This window comes from Mixophyes fleayi, chromosome 3 (genome assembly GCF_038048845.1).
Source record: "Mixophyes fleayi isolate aMixFle1 chromosome 3, aMixFle1.hap1, whole genome shotgun sequence".
In the NCBI taxonomy this organism is placed as follows: domain Eukaryota; kingdom Metazoa; phylum Chordata; class Amphibia; order Anura; family Limnodynastidae; genus Mixophyes; species Mixophyes fleayi.
In genome coordinates, this window is record NC_134404.1 from 140,322,849 (window position 1) to 140,342,139 (window position 19,291).

Genomic DNA, 19,291 nt, shown 5'->3' on the forward strand with positions numbered 1-19,291 from the left:
ATTTACATGAATTATGTTTTGCTGTAATCACTTAAATCCCTCATAGGACATTATAGTTATGATGTCATAGGACATCATAACTAGAAATATTGCTGTGCTGCTGACTTTATACTACAGAGTTTTTTGTGGGGAGGAGTTCCGTACAGTACACCTTATTTTATAATAATCCTGAGGACTGGCGTTGCACACAATCAAACCTGTACCCGTGATGCTCAATGATCTCTTCGCTTCTCCTGGCGGTGCATTGTGCTGCCTGTATGGATTAAGCCCACCTTGACAGTAGCTAGAAGAGGATTGCCAAATAGCAGCAGACATGGAGGAATCTAATAAATAACTGTGCACCTCAGCTAAGCAAGATCCTGTAATAAGTCTCAAATAGCATCACATCTTTTTTTAAAAACAGAAATGTGCTAAACATTTGTTCTCATTTTTAAATGATTGATGGCCATCAAGAGTTCTTTAAATAATTGGAAGTCACTTCATCAATTTGACATTATGGGGTAGATTCAGTTCTAAAAAAATCACCATGTATTGTTTCGGTACAGCCGTGAGACACTATGGGGGGTATTCATCTGTCAGCGAGTTATTATTTTTAGAGCGTGTTAAGTCATTTTAACGCTGTTTTTTCATCATTTTTGAGCGGGTTAACTTTACCCACAAATAAACTCCATTCTTAACGCCAGGGTTTTTTTTTCATGAAACGGTCCTCTCGCGCTCTAGTAGAAGGTCTATTAAAGTATAGGGTGTGCGAGAGGCAGCCGTGTTAAAAGCTATTCAATTGGTTTTTTTTTGCGGTGGGTAAAACAGGCAAATATGCTGTTTTATCTCGCACCTCCTTGGGGTGTGTTAAAAATAAAAAACCTCTGAGAAGTAAATAATGTAAAAATGTGGAAAAAAAGTTAAACTTACATTTATCACGAATGACTAACTCATGTAAGTTGATTTTCTTGTAAAAAAAATAATGAAATAAAAAAATAAAAAAAAACATAAAAAAATAATAATCATTAATTATTATATTTATGTATGTTTTTGGTACAAATATGAATGTAGTAATGTGTTTTGACATGGTATAGATGATTCTATAGTAAAAAATAGTGAAATAAAAAATATGCTAAATGAAGTACTGTCATGTAGATAATATCAATGTGTAATGCAATGTAATGTATGGAAATGTATGCAAAACTTTTTTTTTGTCTTTTACATGAACGTGTTAAAACTCCTCTTTACTCCCCAAAAGTTTCTAACGCGCGGGGGCAGCGTTCCCTCTTCTTTAAGTGAAAGTACCACTCACTTTTGCTCGCGCCCTATAGAGGTGCGAGCAAAAGTGAGCATTACTTTTTTAAAATGGTAATAAAGTGTGGCCGTGATGGTCTCAGGAACAACACGCCCAAATGAATCTGCCCCTATGTGTTTTCTAATGTCCAGTATTTAATCAGAATGTCACTGTATTTTGATTTTTTTTGATCAAGGGTGAAAAGAGATATGAATGGAGACAATACAAAATCCATGGAGATCAGTTTATAAAAACACTTTGCAAATGTCTCCAGGCCTGAGTCATTAAGGAAAGTAAAGCAAAAAAAGAGTAACTTTGCACCTTGGCAATACCATGTTGCATTGGAGGGAAAGGCGAATTTAAAATGTGAGGGCAGGTTTATAGTTGTGGCAAGGCATGTCCTAGATCAGCCTTTTAATTTTTAGTGTAAAAATAACGTTATCAAGTATTTGTGTGCTACATGACAAAAAAAACCCTGTATTTTCTTTATGTGCAAAACAATAAACTAATTTGCACCCCTTGCATTGTAACATGGTTTGTCCAGGATCAAATTTACACTTTTTTTTGCCTTGCTCTCCTTAATGACTCAGGCAGTCCACGTTTCCTGGTCTTTGGGGCAATGCCATAGTGTACGTTACTAGACATCCAAATTATAACCACATAAGCAGTTTGGGGATGGATGGTGTTTGCAGTGTCCTAGTTATTCTGCGGAAGCAGTAAAAAAAAAGTGTTTTTTATTAGCTGTTCTATATCCATTATGAGTTTCAAATGACTAATTGCGTTTTAATACTACTTTAATAATTCTTCTACCTCGTATCACAGATGTCTTCACCATTCATATCTTCCCATGTATGCAATAACTGTTCATAGTGATACAGGTTAAATTATAATTTGTTGTTTGAAAAGCAGTTGGAGGAGATTAAAAAGCATAGTATATTTATTTTACATAGTTATTAACAATATAGCAAATGACTTTTTGTGTTTCAAAGTAGACTAACATTTTGGACAACGATCTCCTTTACATCCTTTGTAGATAGTATTACAATGGACTACAATATCTGTAAAATGTACAATATACATATCAATGCATTAACAGTTACCATCTATTATTTGCAGCAATTTTCATTATTATATTTTATTACATTCTCTTACATTTTCCTAAAGTTTTGTTTATGTTGTTGATCAAAATAAATCAACAGTAGCAAACATATACTATCATCATCATCATCATTTATTTATATAGCGCCACCAAATCTGCAGCGCTGTACACAGAATTTTTTGTCATTCCCACCAGTCTCTGCCCCATTAGAGCTTACAGTCTAAATTCCCTAGTAGACAGACACACACACACATAGACTTGGGTTAGTTTTTGTAAGCAGCCAATTAACCTACTAGTATGTTCTACTATCATAGAAAAAGGTCAACTGTAATAAAACAACACAAAAAGGGAGAAAAAGTAACAGGAAGAAAATATAAAATGAACATGAGGAGTAGACAAAAAACATGTAAGTGCGACCTGAGAACCTTTTAGCTTAAGGAGATGGTCTAACATAAGATGACAGCTCTCACGCCTATCCAGAATGAAAGCTTGGCCTGACACAATCACCAACCTGTGAGGTGGAAGTAATTGGTGAATTATGTTGTTATGTTGAATATAAGCCATTATTAAAGCCAGGAATATGAAACAAAATTGCTATTTGTGTTCATTACATTGTTGTGTCTATGATTTTAAAGGGATTTCTTCCAAGTTAATGGAAAAACGAAAAAAAAAAAAAAATATGACCTGTTTCTAGGAAACATTGTCTACCTTTAAGATAACTTAATAAAGCATAGAATATTTTTGGTAATACGATGGTCAAATGTAATCCACCAGATCTAGGACTATTAGAATATTTTGTTTGTTAAATATGTTTTCAGTATGTATTCATTTATCTTGTCATTTGGTGAGAATGTATCTGGTGTTAAAATAAAACAAATGCAGTATTGCTGGAAAATCATCAAAGATAAATAATGATTCTTGTGTTCTCGTTTTATAAACAGGTCATAATCAGAGAAATGTTTAATAGTTGCCTATTAATTCAAAACATCCTTTACCATTTCCCTTGTAAGTTTTAACAGAATGGCAATTACATATCTACTTATTAACTGCATAATAAGTAAGGATCATTGCTTATTTACGCAATAATAATCTTAAATCTATATATTAAAAGATGTTCTGAGCAATTAATAGCCTTTAGTTTATTACATTATTGTATTGGGCCTGCTCTAATTTGTTTGATTAATTTCACAGCGTGAGTTGCAATTACAAATATGCCCAGTTTGAGCTGCTCAAACCATACATTTACCAATGTCATCCTATTCATGTATGTCTATATATTCAAGTAAAGTTTCCTTTGCCTTATTTTGGTTTGAATCTTTTAACATAGTATGTGGCTTTTATATGTACGTCATCTAACGCCAATGATAAACAGAAACAACTGTTCACCATGTGCTGGAGTTATATAACATAAAGATTTCATGATCACCTTGTTCTGACATGAGTGTAGTATCCTTTTTGTTAGATGCACAAGATGTTAAGAGTTTAGTGAGCATCATATTTATAGGATAAGCTGTAGCTCATAAGCTGTAGCTCAGCAATGTATACTGCCAGTAACGAATTGTTCATGATTTGAACCTACTTTGGTGAGAGCAATTGGGGCTGGATAGATCTGAGACACAGTCTAATGGGAATCCTGGTTTTCGCTAGGGACAACAGTAAGGTAGTGATGGGCTTTGCTGTAGGAATCCCATAGGTTGTGGCACCAGGAACTAGCTCAGAAGGCAGGAGCTGACACGTCAACATAAAGTCTCAGTTCAGGGCAGGAAGAACACATTGAGAAACCCAACATTAGCCAGGTTCAGGGTCACAAGCTAACAAGTGGGAACAAGCCGGGTCATTACCAGAAGCTGAGGCAGGCAATTCTTAAACACAAGCAGCTAAAATGTGCGCAAGTATATAAAAGGTACCTACCTAAATGCATGCACTTACTCTTGAAGTGAGAGAAGTAGGGACATTATGCCTGGGGAAGCAGGAAGTTTACATTTACATTACTGGGGAAATGAATTGATTGTTTTTTGAAAAATCTAACTATTATTATATATATATACAGTATATATATGTGTGTGTGTGTGTGTGTGTGTGTGTGAATAGTGATATTAAGCAAATCAGTGGTCATAAAATGACCAAGTTGATTTAATTTATCTATTTAAATTTAATTTCAAGGTTTTATTTTGCCCCATAACCATGATAGTGGTGGTTTTAATAAACCTAGCAGAATTTTAGTAGTTGCGTTTTTACTAGATTTTACTGCCATGATTAATTTTTAAATTTCTGCTAAAATTACCTTTTTAACCCCTTCATTCAATGTTACGATTAGAAACATATTTGGCAGTCACATGCCACATCCTGATAGTTGTAACCATACAGATGGAATAATCAGGCTCTCTCAACCCCCTGCTATCAGCGATGGCCAGATATGCAGCAATGGAGCCACAGTTTTTGCACAACACTGGTCCAATATGATGGAAAGGGGTCTTTAAGACCCTTGCCCATTATGCCAAAAGAGTTAAAAAAATACACAATTTTCAAATAAGCATTACATGAAATGACTACCGTCATTCACCACTTTATCGAATAAAATAGAAAATAGTATTTTCTTTCTTGATATGTAATTTTATTGTCTTCTTGCTTGATTCATCATAGTCCAAATAGGAAACACAAAAACAAAACCCAAGAAACTTTTTTTAGAGTTTAGAAAGCAACCCACCCACCAATGACTATAGCCGAGAGTAATCAGGGCTTCTCTTCTCCACCAACAATCTCTCTGGCTGCTTGTGATTGGTTAGCTGAGAAAGGGATATCCCGGGGGCCACCAGCTTCGACCATTTTGCTCATTTGTCATGAGTGGGTGGAGTAAGCTTTTTTGAAAGTTATTGAGGTTATTTTTTTTATTTGGACTATGAAGGATCAAGCAAGAAGAAAAGAAGATGTTATTTACCATTTACCAGTTATTTATTATGATTAATCAAGGAACTTCCAGCTATAGTGGAAAACTAGCCCAGGCTGTCTCCTCCTGCGACTGGTTGATGGGGGAGCACAATACCTGTGTTTTGTTTTCCACTATTACACAGTGCCCAGTTGTGGGAAGTAGTTTGTATTTGTCAGTTCTGAACTGGTACAGAATTCAAGTCCTAGGTTTGAGAGGGAATGGCAGGGAATGGCAATAAACATCTTTGAAAATGAACCCTCTATACTCCTTTATATCATTACAACAGTCTTACTGAGAAGAAAACAATCTTGTCTCTGCCATACTTCAGTGGGAACATCCTAGTTCCTCCCAATTTCTTCTCTCTTGGTTCTGTTCCTCTGCAAATTCAGCCATTTTACTCTGCAACCTGGCAAAAATGTAGGTGGATCTGCCGAAGCTGTCACACACCAGATCCAAAGCTGTAATTGCGCTGCGATGTGGTTGATTGTGACTTTGTAAATGACCTCTGGCTTGTAAATAAACCATAAAGATCATTCACTCATATTAGGTTGTAAATCAAAATGACTGGAAGCAAAAACCTTTCCATATTTAAAAACATACAGTTTAGCATTATTTTTCCCCATAATGGAAATATTCCAGAAGTAAGAACATGCGTAAATTATTATGTTTTTAAATAGTGCCAACATATTCTTCACTGTACAGTATTGGGAAATTTGAGATGGGATATAAAATATAAATACATAATAATGGCACATAGGATCCTGCTAATGGGTTTATAGGATACTTTAGATGTTTTAGCCAACATTCCTATTATGATATTAGAATATGCGGGCTCAGTTTGTATAATGATTTTGGGGCAATGCTGGTACAAGCAGCATGGTGGTCACTGCTGGTATAAGCAGTATGGTTTGTATAATCAATATGTGAAGAATATAGTATATACCATAATATAAAAATATAGAATAGAATATCCTATATAGAATATAGAATATACTGCATAATCAAGTGTAATGTCACTGCTGATGTAATTGTGTACGTGATCATTTCTAAAGAACACTGCTGGTATAATCATGTTAAGTCTCTGCTGATCTTATGCTTTGAGGGCACTGCTGGTAGAATCAAGGGGGGGTCAAACACTATTCTTATATAATGTGGGATCCCTGCTAGCTACATGTTTGGGGCACTGCTGGTGTTACGGGTAGGAGGCACTATTTAAACCCCATTTGTTTTAAATTAATCTCTCAACAGAATGAATCAGTTTGCAAAATGTAAATCTGAACTCTTCTCAGAGAGGGATGGTGCCTCTCTCAGAAAGAAACATAAACCATGTAATGTTCTCATTAGTGTTATGTTACAGAACACGAATTTTCATAGACCATGAGAACATATCTACCACTGGAAGCAGTAAGATAGTACATAGATTGAACGTGATCTGCTCTAAACCTTGTCTTTTCACGCGGATAAGTGTCCAAGACAATTTTTATGTTAGATTACATAGTAATGGTTATTTAGGAATACTTATTTGTTATTGGACAGGATTACTTGTAATTTTTTCTGTTATTGGAATTTTGGGAATCGCAATTCAGTGAGAACCTAGAATAGCAAAAACAAAAGTTTGTCCCATCAAACTGCATAAAGTATAAATATGTAAATACTGCACACAAAAAATGTATTTGGGAACAGCCATTTTCTCTCATTCATATATATGCTACATATTTTGGTTCAATAAGTTCTTGTTATTCATGTATCAAAAATAATGTTTAATTTACCTGTATTATTTTTATTACAGCTGTTTCATATTCAAATTATAAGAAAACTCCACCACCTGTTCCCCCACGTACCACCTCCAAACCTCTCATCTCAGTGACAGCACAAAGCAGCACAGAGTCTACCCAGGATGCCTATCATGACAGCCGGACTCAAAGGATATCCCCATGGCCTCACGAAGGCCGGGGTCTTTACAACTCCACAGACAGCCTGGATAGCAACAAGGCCATGAATCTTGCCTTGGAGTCGGCCGCAGCACAGCGTCATGCTTCCGAGAGTAAAAGCAGCTCTGTTCGGAGCACCAGTGACAAGGCTGTTCTTGTGTCCAGGTCGGATGACTTCCTTAAGAAACGGCGTTCCTCAATAGGGATCCAGGTACAGTTCCACTCATATATGTTGCATAGTAAAGTGTCTGCGTTGTTATTTTATCTCAGATTAATAAAAAGCATGTAATGATGGTATTTAACCTTTCTTTGTGACAGACACAGATTAAGTGTTAGGAGTTAGCTTGAAGTTCCATGGACCAATTTTAAATGAATTACATATTTTCTTTTAAATACTTGCTGTTGGCTAACATTTTATTCTATTTTTTATTTTTATTAAATATCGGTCTCCTCTCCAGAAACTTGTTTTACAAAATGTTCCATGTTCCATCATCAAGTACCTTGTCCAACAGTCACCGGGCCTGATTCATTAAGAAAAGTAAGGCAAAAAAAGTAAATTTTCTTCTGGACTAACCATGTTACAATGCAAGAGGTGAAAATGAGTTTATTATTTAGCACATAAGTTAAATACTAGCTGTTTATTCATGTAGCTCACAATTAATTTATAGCTTTAGTTTTACACTGAAATCTTAAGTTGATGTAGGACATGCCCTACACCCGGCTAAAAATCTGTCCCCACATTTTAAATTTACCTCCCCCTCCTATGCAAAATGGTTTTGCCAAGGTGCAAAATTACTACTTTTTTTGCTTTACTTTCCTTAATGAATCAGGCCCACTATGAGTAACATTGTTTAACAAATGTAATAAAAATGGGAATGCCAGGGGCAGTTTGGGAAAAGATAAAGGGGATTTGTACATTACACATTTTATGCACGACGCTCAGAATTACAGAAAATATTCTTATATCCCTAAAGCCCAAGTCCAAGCATCCCAGATAACAGATCCCATAACCATATAATGTTAGTAGAAATAGGTGCCTAGAAAACATTGCATGTGGATCATATTTTTGGGTCATAATCCAGAAATAATTTGTAGAAATACGTTTGCATAGTGTATATCACAATGTATGACTTTTTAAGTCACAATTTTGGTATGCATGATGACTTGGGTCTAATATTTACTATAGAGCATCAACATGGTATATTTGTACACTAGGTTGACAAGGATATCCCACTGCTACATAACACAAGGATAACTTCATAGAGCAGATTAGTTACAATTGAATTACTTAATTTAAACATAACTTAGCTACAAATGGAACATGATTCTTTTTGACAAATGATGCAATTGAGTGCCTGTTACTCTGTACATCAATTGCACTGCCAACTGCCCATGTTCCCCTTGATAACCAAATGGTGCAATCAGGAGTGTACACCACTGCCAACTACCCATGTTCCCCTTGATAACCAAATAGTGCGATCAGGAGTGTACACCACTGCCAACTGCCCATGTTCCCCTTGATAACCAAATGGTGCGATCAGGAGTGTATACCCCTGCCAACTGTGCCATATATCCTAAAGAAATGCCCAAACTTTTGCTCAACATCCACTTAAATGCTAAATGAGCACGGCAAAGGATTTAGCGTATTACCAGATGTTGCCTGTCTATAAGTCTGCTATAAGTCTACATACAGTGTATGTATTGTTTGTTTTTACTTAATGTCCTCCAAGCAAGTTTACAGAACTGCTGAAATCATTAATAGTACATGTAATTCAGGAAGCATTAGTTAGAAGATACATATAGTAATACAAATTAATATGTTGGAGATGTATGACAAGAGTGCTGTTGCTCAGAATGCCATGGACACAATATAATTTTAAACGTTTGTAAGCCTCTCATTGGTTTGGATTGAAAAGCTGGTCACATTCAAAGGACCAAAAATTTGCTCAAGCCATAAAAGCCACCTCATACTTACTTTTGTGTGCAAATAAGGTAAAACATTGCAGGAACATAGAATTGGAGTGTACATTAATCTTCACAACTTACATTTCGTCCACAGGTCTTATTAAGAGCATCATTCGGGTTCGGGGTCAAATGCAGCTAAAGGGTGCAGATTTGCACCTGGACAAACCATATGCAAGGGTCTGTACATCATAATTTTACCTGTTCCACACAGTGAAACGCGTTTTTTGCCAAGATACTCCTATCTATAAATGAGGACCTTGGTGCTTTCTGTTCTTTTTCACAAGTGAAAAAGTTGGTTTTGATTTTTGACAAAAGGAACATAGATCAATATGACCACAGGCACTACATGTGCTACATAATTCATCATCATCATCATCAACATTTACTCAATTTTTTTTTTTTTACTTAACTTTCCTTTATAAATCAGGCCCTGAAAGAGTGGCTCAGCAGAGGAAGAACGATTTGCATGAAAAATCAATCTGGCCCCTGCATGCAAAATAGATTGTAAGGGTGAAAGTCTGATTTTGGGAAAACCAGTGAGGAGGGAATTGCAATAATCAATGCGGGAAATGATGAGTGCATGAATTAAAGTTTTTGCAGTGTCTCTGCGCTGTGGAATAGTGACAAATAGAAATTAAAAATTAACTACTGGAGTAGCTCTCAAATGACTTTGGGCTAGATTTACTAAAGGGGCGGTTTGCTCAAACCGCCGCTTTTCGGCTAGTTTTCCGGCGGTTTTGAAACCGCCGGATTTACTAAAGCCCAAACCGCCGTCAAAACGGCCAGAAATGACATTTTTCAAAACCACCACTTTACAAACCGCCATCCCGATTTTAACAATGATGAACATACAAATGTTTGAGCTATTTTGCCATTCAGAACATAAGAGAAAGCACCATTGATGTTTTAATCATTTGGAAAATCATTATTGATAAAGGGACAAAATAAATGTAATATTAATTTCTGAGAGAATTTTTTTTACATTTTTTTTTTTAAAGGGACACTATTATAGCATTATATTATGTAGAAAATGTGAATATAGAATATTATTAACTGATTGTTAATGGTGGATATAATTATTTATGTTGCACAATTTGTCATGACATATTGTCCAAATAATATAATAATTAAATAATTTTATCCCCTTAATATAATGAAAATTTTTTATTCCCTCATAAGTTAATATTTAATTCATTTTGCCCCTTAATCAATAAATAATGATTGCCAACATAATTTAAATGTCAATGGTGTTTCTCTAATGTTCTGAATGGCAAAATAGTTCGAACAGCACATTTAAGCTATCAAGCCATTCTGAAGCAGGTATTAAAACTGTCCTGTCCTGTCTTTTGGATGGCGGTTTTGATGGCGGTTTCATTCAAACCACCGGCGGTTTGGCTTTTTCAATCCGCCATACATCGCCAGTCATTTTAACTTGAAGCCTCAAGCCGCCCTACAGTAAATGCGGCAGTTTTAACCACTAAACCGCCGGCGATTCTTAGTAAATCTAGCCCTTTGAGTTGATGGAGAGGTTCTTCAAAGTATAAAACATTTATTAAACACAAAAATACATAAAATCACATGGAAACATATACACTAAAAAAAATACTTCAATAATGAAGCAAGCAGCCACTAGACCAAGTTGTATTAGAAAATATTCTTACTCCAGATGATAAAATGACAGATGAATATGGAATATAAAAAATGACAGTCAGCCACTCCTCATATTGTGGATAATCATTCCGAATATTTGTATTGATAGAGGAGTAAACAATTCATAAGAATTCCAAATGCAACCGAGGCTCAACTTAACAAAAGTTATATTTTTCCCGGCGTCTCACATGTCCCCCGCCTGTTGCCTCTTAAGTGTTGCTAAAGAATTCCAAAATAAGTTCCAAGTCACGTGTGAACAAATTTCTTTTTACCGGTACCGGCACTACCCTCTGGAGGGGATTCAAAGAATATAACTAATGTGATATCACTGACTTGTCAAAACATCCATTCAAATGCACGCTGGTCCTGATGGTGTGTTATCTAGATTATGGTCTGGCTGGGAACTGAGTATGCACTATGCACGTTCCTTCCAATTGGTCACAGTATATGTTTCCATGTGATTTTATGTATTTATTTTTGTGTTTAATAAATGTTTATTTACTTTGAAGAACCTCTCCACCAACTCAAAGTCATTTGAGAGCCACTCCAGTAGTTAATATTTAATTTCTATTTGTCACTATTCCCCAGTGCAGTCTTCTTTTTTGTTTTGTCTGTGTATAGTATTTGGGCTTTGCAATAGGCCCTTGATTTGCTGCAGTGGATGGTGCTATTTGTCTTTTATTAATCGGTTTGATTTTATATATATATTTATGTTATTAGTTTCTTAATTTGGATATTTTCAAACCCTCTTCTGCAGGGGCGGATCTAGGAAATTGCTATACCCGGGGCGATGTAGGGGGGGCTATTTAGGCCCTGCCCCCTTTCCGACTTCTAAGGCTGCCGGCGGCTGCACAGTATGTGCAGGTCCGCTCGGCAGTGACAGTGTACTGCCCCGCTGCTCTGATTGTGTTTAAAATACAATCAGAGCAGCCGGGCAGCACACTGTCACTGCTGAACGGACCTGCACAGTGTGCAGCCGCCGGCAGCTAGCCCCCCATCCCCCCCCTACCCCCCCTGGATCCCCCACTAATAGTAGACACACTAATGTGATATCTGGCTGAACAATCGTTTATCGGGTGATCAGCCCGATATACTTGGCTGAAAACATTGTAGTGTGTACCCAGCCTTACTTAGATGTGACTGTACAAACAAACGCAGAATTCTAAATGAATGCTTTAACAACAAGTTATGTATATTTTACAGGCAAAGCATTTTTAAATTACCGCAGTCAAATAATCTTTATCAGCCATAAAGATGGCTGTAGATAATGATGTTGCAACTGAGTAGTTATGCGCTTACCAAACACAGCCTATATTATAGCCTGAATTATTATCGTTACTTATTTAAGAAGAATCAGCTTCTTACACAGCAATAATGGTACAAACTTAAGACTCTGATAGTCCTTGATACAGGTGTTGGCAATGTTATAGTGTGGAGCAGTCACTGTGTCAGGCTTCCTTAGTATGTCTCAGAAATTTGGTGCTGATTGAGTAATAGGATATATGTAAATTAGTTACTAACATTTCTAATTACCCACTGCCTACTTGAAGAATAGGGTGAAATATTTTAATTTCACAGCACACTTAGCAGCTTTTTAAGCGATCCCTCAGTGAGATCATAGAGGGGAGGTCCAAGCGGCAAGCACAAAGGGGGAAGTGGCGTTACGACACAATGTGCATCATCATTGCTCTGTCCCTTGCTGAACTATGCCAGTATTCTAATCAGATTACAGCTGGGGGACGGGCCATTATGACGGTATTGGTAGTGGGGAGGTAGACGTAATTCAGGAGGGTGATCTGCTCTTCCGAAACTTCAGGAGATCTTCTGAAAGAGTTGGCAAGTATGGTTCACAGTTTACTGCTATGACAACGCTGCCAAAATACTTACCTATTTTTAGTAACTATGGCAATGAATGCTGTGCTTTGAATGACAGTTGTCCAGTGATCAGGTCTGGATTTGTGGAAAGGCAACCTAGGCCCAAGCCTTCAGTGGCAGAATTGCAGGGATGGTAGGCCGCTCCTTGTTTCATCATAATTTTTTTATGCATTCCTGCCTATATTAAAAATAATGATAATTTAATTACTGCTCTACTACTCTTTAATTAATGTGTGCAGACAACACTAGGGACAGGTTGGAGCCATGAAGATCCGCATTGATGGACAGGGAGTGCAAAAATAATGGGAGAGGGCACCGAAGTGAAATCCAGCCCTGCTAGTGTTGACTTTCTTCTGACATACAGTGTAGGGTCCTATTTATTAAAATACTTTGTAAACACAACATATCTTTGTCCACATTTATCAAAAAAATATAACTGATCAGCATTAATCAGCTGACCTGGAGCATTACGGTCCCGGAGCATTAAGAGCTATCTATCACTTTGCCTGCCCACTTTCCGTCATTGTAAGAATGCGTGAGCCAGCCTGCCATCTTGCGCATCTGCAATAGAACAGAAAGTGTAGATTCGGGCTTTCAGTTCCACTGGTAAATAAGAGAAAAAAAGATAGAATAATGTATTTAAGAAAACAGCATACACACATAAACAGCATTATAAATAATATATACCGTATATATAATTGGGTTTTTTTAACTTAAGGTAATAAAGTTTATTTTTTAACTTTTTTATAAATCCAAGTAATGTAAACTGCATTCAAAGATTAAAGTATTTTAAAGCTTTTGCTGCATAGTACTACAATCCAAACCATTCAATGTTTATTGAATTTCATTATAACACAATTTTTGGGAATTGTAAATACACTTATTCAATAAATTTCAAATTATGAAGCCAGGAATAAAAATAGATTATCCAAATTGCATCTAATAGGAAACAAAAACAAGAAATTTTGCGCAGTTGGTTATTATTGAAAAATTGGAACATTTCCAGGTAGAAATCCTTAAAGCCTGGGTCTATCCCTGGAATCTCAGGACACTTGCCAAACCGACAGGAATGGTACATTTCAGTTAAACAGAAAAAAGTTAGATGCTGAGAATAAACTTTTAATGTACAATCATATTGCACAGACTTCACTGCTGTTATTTTAGTTCTGTCTCCTCCACCTGACTATCCAATGTGATATTACAACCCCATCTCCAACTTTGTCAGTCTCACTTCATCTGTCCCCCCTTATTTCTAGACTGTCTTTACAGCCTGTTAGTCCCCATATCTAATATAATGTCTCTTTTGCCTCATGATTCTTATCTGTCCTTTTTTATTTTCTATGCCATGTCTGTCTTCTTCTGTCACCCCATATCTTGTTTGCTCTTCTTAGACTCATTGCCTGTATGACCTATTACCCATGCCTACCTTTTTTCTCTGTCTCCTCTAGGCTGACCCCATGTTTCATATATACGCCCCTAACCCCTTCATTTCTGCCTGTGCCTTTGTCTATTTTCCATAATTACCCCTATACAATTTGTCTAGCACTTGCTTAATTGCTTCTCATTAATTGAGCCATGTTTGTTGTTGTCCATGTGTGACCTTCAGTCTCTGACCTTGGGTGTCCTGTGCACATTTCAGCTCCCCCCATGTACTTTTGTTTGTATATTTATCCAACAAGTCGCTGAATATCCTTTACAGTCTAACTGCCATAATCCACAATATTCTACTGCAGACTATAAGGGACAGTCTGCAAAATGGGGGTATCTTAAGGCAGCTCAGGGAGGACAGAAACCTTCTGTTGAACAGAAGGACAAGTCTGGGCCAGCTCATCTGAGTTTACCGACCCCTTTCAGTAATGGTGGGAGACCAGCCCAGGTAGCAATTGCCACCCCCCATCCTATAGATAGACAAATAGGAATGAGTTAAAACATTTTATAAAGTCCATGGTTTGTAGACAAGCTGTTGCATCTAAGCTCTACAACATGTACAGCAAAAACAAAACTGAACAATTACCACTCACGCATTAAATTGGATCTTTTAGAGGGGCCAAACTAGTTAACTAGCACTTAAAAAGAAATTAGTTAAATTCCTATTTGCCAGTCAGAGTCCAGCACAGTAAGCGGATGTTGATTTTGTGCCATTTTAGAATGCCCGTGTAACAGTACTCTTTGTCTCTCATGGTACATTAACAATAATAAATAAAAGTTTCTACTATGTAACAAAGGAATTATTTGAAAAATTCAGACTAAAATATGAAAATGTCTTAAAATGTGTTTTTCAAAAGAATCATATAATTCTATAAAAATCAAATCAAATCTTTGTTCTGGGAGTAAAATGCACTTGGCTGGCAGCGATTTTCATGAAACCTTGCCAGAATCCTCTTTGCATTATAAACTGCATGTGAAAATAAAGCAACATGTCATATAAACTTAGATTTAGATTTGGTCTATTAAATATGATTAGTGCTCCATTGATATTTAGTACATCTTAATGCCCTTTCTTTCTCTGCAAAATACAAATATAGACTTTATTACATAATAGCTAAAATATTGTGAAATGCAGCTAAGAGATTAATGGAACAAATGCCTTTTAAATGGGATAATGCAACTGATTTTTCCTGAGTTTGAAAGCCAATTGGAGGATCTATATCTTCAAAGTGATTTTTTTATATTTTTAATTTGGGACTTCATCATTGGAATACTATTTCTATGTTTATTATGAATGGGAAGCACCATTAGTTATGTTTTCTTTAAATTATGAATCAAAAAGAGTTACCTTCTGTCTTTTAGCTACCTTAAAAAGCCCTGTGTTTGGAAATAACACACGTTCTATGCTAGTAAAGGAAAAGTAAGTATCAATATCTCATGAATATCGCAGAACAGAATGACTAAATATACTACCAGTTAACCTGTCTGTTTCGATAGTATTCGGATGCTTCTGAATATTATCCTTAAGCTCAGAGGTTTTCCAAAATGTTTCCTACACCTATAATTCAAACAATTTATGACATTACCACTGGGACAATTAATGTGACATCTAGTCAAATATTACTTTCCAGTATGGAACAAACTTTGAGGGCTTGATGCTGAGTTACGAGCAAAGCAAATAACAGGAGTAAATTTGCTCTTGGACGGAATGCAAGGAGTGCAAATTAATTTATGTTTTTGCATTCAAGTAAGATACTGGCTGCTTTTTCATCTAGCGCACAAATACACGGTAGCTTTATTTTTTCCACTGAAAAATAAAGTTGATCTAAGGCATGTTCTATCCCAACTATAACACTGTCCCAGTATTTTAAATTTACTCCCCCCCCCCCCCCTCCAATGCGACATGGTTTGCCCCAGGTGCACATTTGCTCCTTTTTTGCTTTGCTCCTAACTCAGCATCTGGCCCTAAGTGAGGAACCCTCCTGAGCTGAACATACTGTACATATGAAATGTTGTTCATAGTAAATCTAAGAGGAGATAAAGAAATATAAAAATAGTATTATCTTTTTAAATAATAGCAATTTCAATTCAGTCTTGTCCATTCTGACACACCTAAAAATGAATCCAAATTTTGACTACTTATTTATTTAGGTTGCAAACAAAAGTTTATTTTAACAAAGAATGATTTAAAGAGTCTTACATTATATTACACCCTATATTTTATTTCTGTTTTGCTTACTAATTGTTTTTATTTTTTGAGGATAAACTTTTACATATTGGTTTTAGGCAACTGTTACATTAGCTGTCTTTGTTTTCCAAAAGGGTCAAATCAGACTTCACATTTAAAAACTGATCCTAAGCCTTATCTAGCTGGAATTTGGAAATACCTTAGGACCTAAGGTATTTCCAAATTCCAGCTAGATAGCACAATGTTTTTCCTCTGTATCATCTCTGCCATCTGTTGGTCAAGAGCTAAAATACATTGTTTGTTTGCATTTGATATAAACCTAGTCTGTGTGGGGTTCTCCTTGGGATAATTGTTTGTTTTATTGAACTGGCTTCCCACTGTTCCAACCCCATTCAGTTAAAAATATCTTTAGTAAAGAAAGAGGATTACACTCATTGCATTGTTCATATGGTCCCACACCATAGCCACAGAGCAATCATTAAAATCCTTGACAGATACTGTTGTCTGCCCTCTCATTCATTTCATAGTTACCATGTGATGTTGGGTCTGAACAAAGCAAAATGAGTACATTTTATCTGACTTTTTGAGGGCTGGCCTATCTTATTAATATTATCCTCTGTTTATAAAGCAACAACATATTTCGTAGCACTGTACATTGAGATCATGATACAAATAGATAACATACAATGGCATTAAGAATAAGTTTACTAAGAGTTGTGGGGAATAACTGATACATAAGAAAGCAGAATAAAATTTCTAGCTGGGGGTGGGAAAAATGCATACGGCTAACGTAATGCAGAAGCCTTATCAGCCACTAATATTAAAGCAGCCATTGGTGATTGGCATTTCTGTGCTGGTACTGGTGGTGTGGTACGGTTGGGATTAGGCAAGACAGTGGAAGGTGGAAACATGAAAGATGAACTAGTCATTGTAGATACATTAATACAGTCAGCTGCATTAAAGAAGGCTGTCCTTCACCATGTTTATATGCTGAATCTCTTTTGGTTCTGGAGAAGGCTTTTGCTTTTGTGCTGCATGGGCACTCTTGTGGTTATCTGCCACTTCATAGTAGCTATGTGCCCAGTATTTTCTTTGGCATCATGCTTGCTGCTGACCACAGACCCAGGCAGGGGCAGATTGGGAACTTAAAATGGCCCTGGAAAAAATTCTTGAAGCGGCCTCATGTGGATGGGACCAAGTCAACTGTGGGTGGGGCCAACACAAAAGTAGGCGGGATTCAGGACTGCTGGAATTCGGTTGTAGTAACATTTAGGAAAACCTGGATGTGATGACTTAAGACACAGAGGTTGCCTCCCTGCAGGGAAAAAGCTGCCAGTCCTGTGCTATAAAAATACATGAATCCTTTTGGATGATCTGCGACTGGTTTATACCTCTGCGCTCAAACTTGTTTAGTTGCCTACTGACACATCCTTCCAAAATTCTCTTCATAGAAACATATATGACTTTGCCAGAGCAGCATATGAGCACCTTACCTCACTGTTGTATCTTTCCCTGACGTTCTGAGATGCAAACTACCAGTCTAATCTCTCTCATATATATCTACTATATAAAATCCTAGTGGCGTGTGTCTGTGTGTGGAAAAAAAAACCAAGCTGCAGCACCACCTGCTGGGCGGAGTTATACACTGACCTACTAAATTCTTAGTGTGTGGGGGGGAAAAAACTCAGAAAGGGCTGAAATTTGGTATACTAAGATGTTTTTAATTTGTTAATTTAATTTCTTAATTGTTAAAAGTGTTTATAAAGATTTTAAAAATATATATATATATTTCTTGAAGGAGAAGTGACAGTTGGGAGTGGTTGGTGGTTGCCGGGGGTGACAGAGCGAGAGGAGTGTGATACTCAGGACCGCTGTGAGAGATCCCTGTGTCTGGATAGACATCTGGATAGATGTGGCGATAAAGATGAAGGATGAGGTGATGGAGAAAAATGATGAGGTGGTGACATGTGGACAAAACCACGTTAAAAAAGGGCGCTTGCATCGGGAAGTAACACTTTTCCCCTGAGGAGGCCTGGGCTAGGCCCAAATGCATGACAAGAACCTTTTTAACACCTTAAGTAGCTTGATGTCACTCACCGGACCGTGAGTGCCTCTTCACTGGTGCGTGGCTCTCCAGTATTCCTGCCAGCACCTATCCTGAACCGTGGCCGTCCGCCATCCTGATGGTCTGCGCATGCAGAACTCTTCTGACCTTTGCTTTTAGTTAATTGGTTGATCAGGCAACGCTCCCTATTTAAAGCACCTGTGTTCATTACCTCGTTGCCTGATCTTGGAGTCTCATTCCCTGTGAGTCTCTGAAGGTGTTCCTGTGTACTTCTCCGTGTCTTCAGCTTCCTGCTGATTCCTGCTCAACTCATTGCCGGTTTCCAGACCGCTTCAAGTCTCCTGTGTTCTACTGTGTCTTCAGTTCCCTGCTGATTCCTGCCGGTTTCCAGACCGCTACAAGTCTCCCGTGTTCTACTATGTCTTCAGTTCCCTGCTGATTCCTGCTCTAATCATCTGCGGCTTCCAGTCCGCTATTACCTCCAGTGTACTACTCGTGTTCGCCATCTCCAGTGATTCCTGCATTGCTCATCGTTGTTCTACCCGTGTCAAGTTCTCTGCCTGTGTGCTGACCCGGACCCTGATTACCGCTACCACTCACCTGTGGTTTCTTTACTCGTGCTGGCGTGCAGCCGCTCAGCTGTTCCTGTATCCTCTCGTGGACAGCCTGCTCAACTAAGCGGTATGCTTACTTTCTATTGACTGTATTCGTTTACTGTATTTCCACTTGGACTGTTCTCCACTTACCCACGGAATCCTCTATCTCCCTGAGACTGTGTTATTACTCCGCATATCTGCTGAGAAGTTTACCTCTCTGTTCAGTCGTGAGATACATATGCTAATTGACCTTCTACTATTAGCCTGGATTCCAGTAGTGAATTTGTCTCTG

The 19,291-nt window shown here is 37.2% G+C and overlaps 1 protein-coding gene across 4 annotated transcripts in view; it reads left to right on the forward strand.

The window, feature by feature from the left end:
- Positions 1-19,291, forward strand: part of DLGAP2 (DLG associated protein 2) — a 953,423-nt gene that overhangs the window by 877,295 nt on the left and 56,837 nt on the right. For all 4 annotated transcript variants that reach the window (XM_075202469.1, XM_075202471.1, XM_075202468.1 and 1 more), the window contains one exon: positions 7,091-7,443. In XM_075202469.1, coding sequence (XP_075058570.1) covers positions 7,091-7,443 — 353 coding nt within the window. The remainder of the gene's footprint in view (positions 1-7,090; positions 7,444-19,291) is intronic.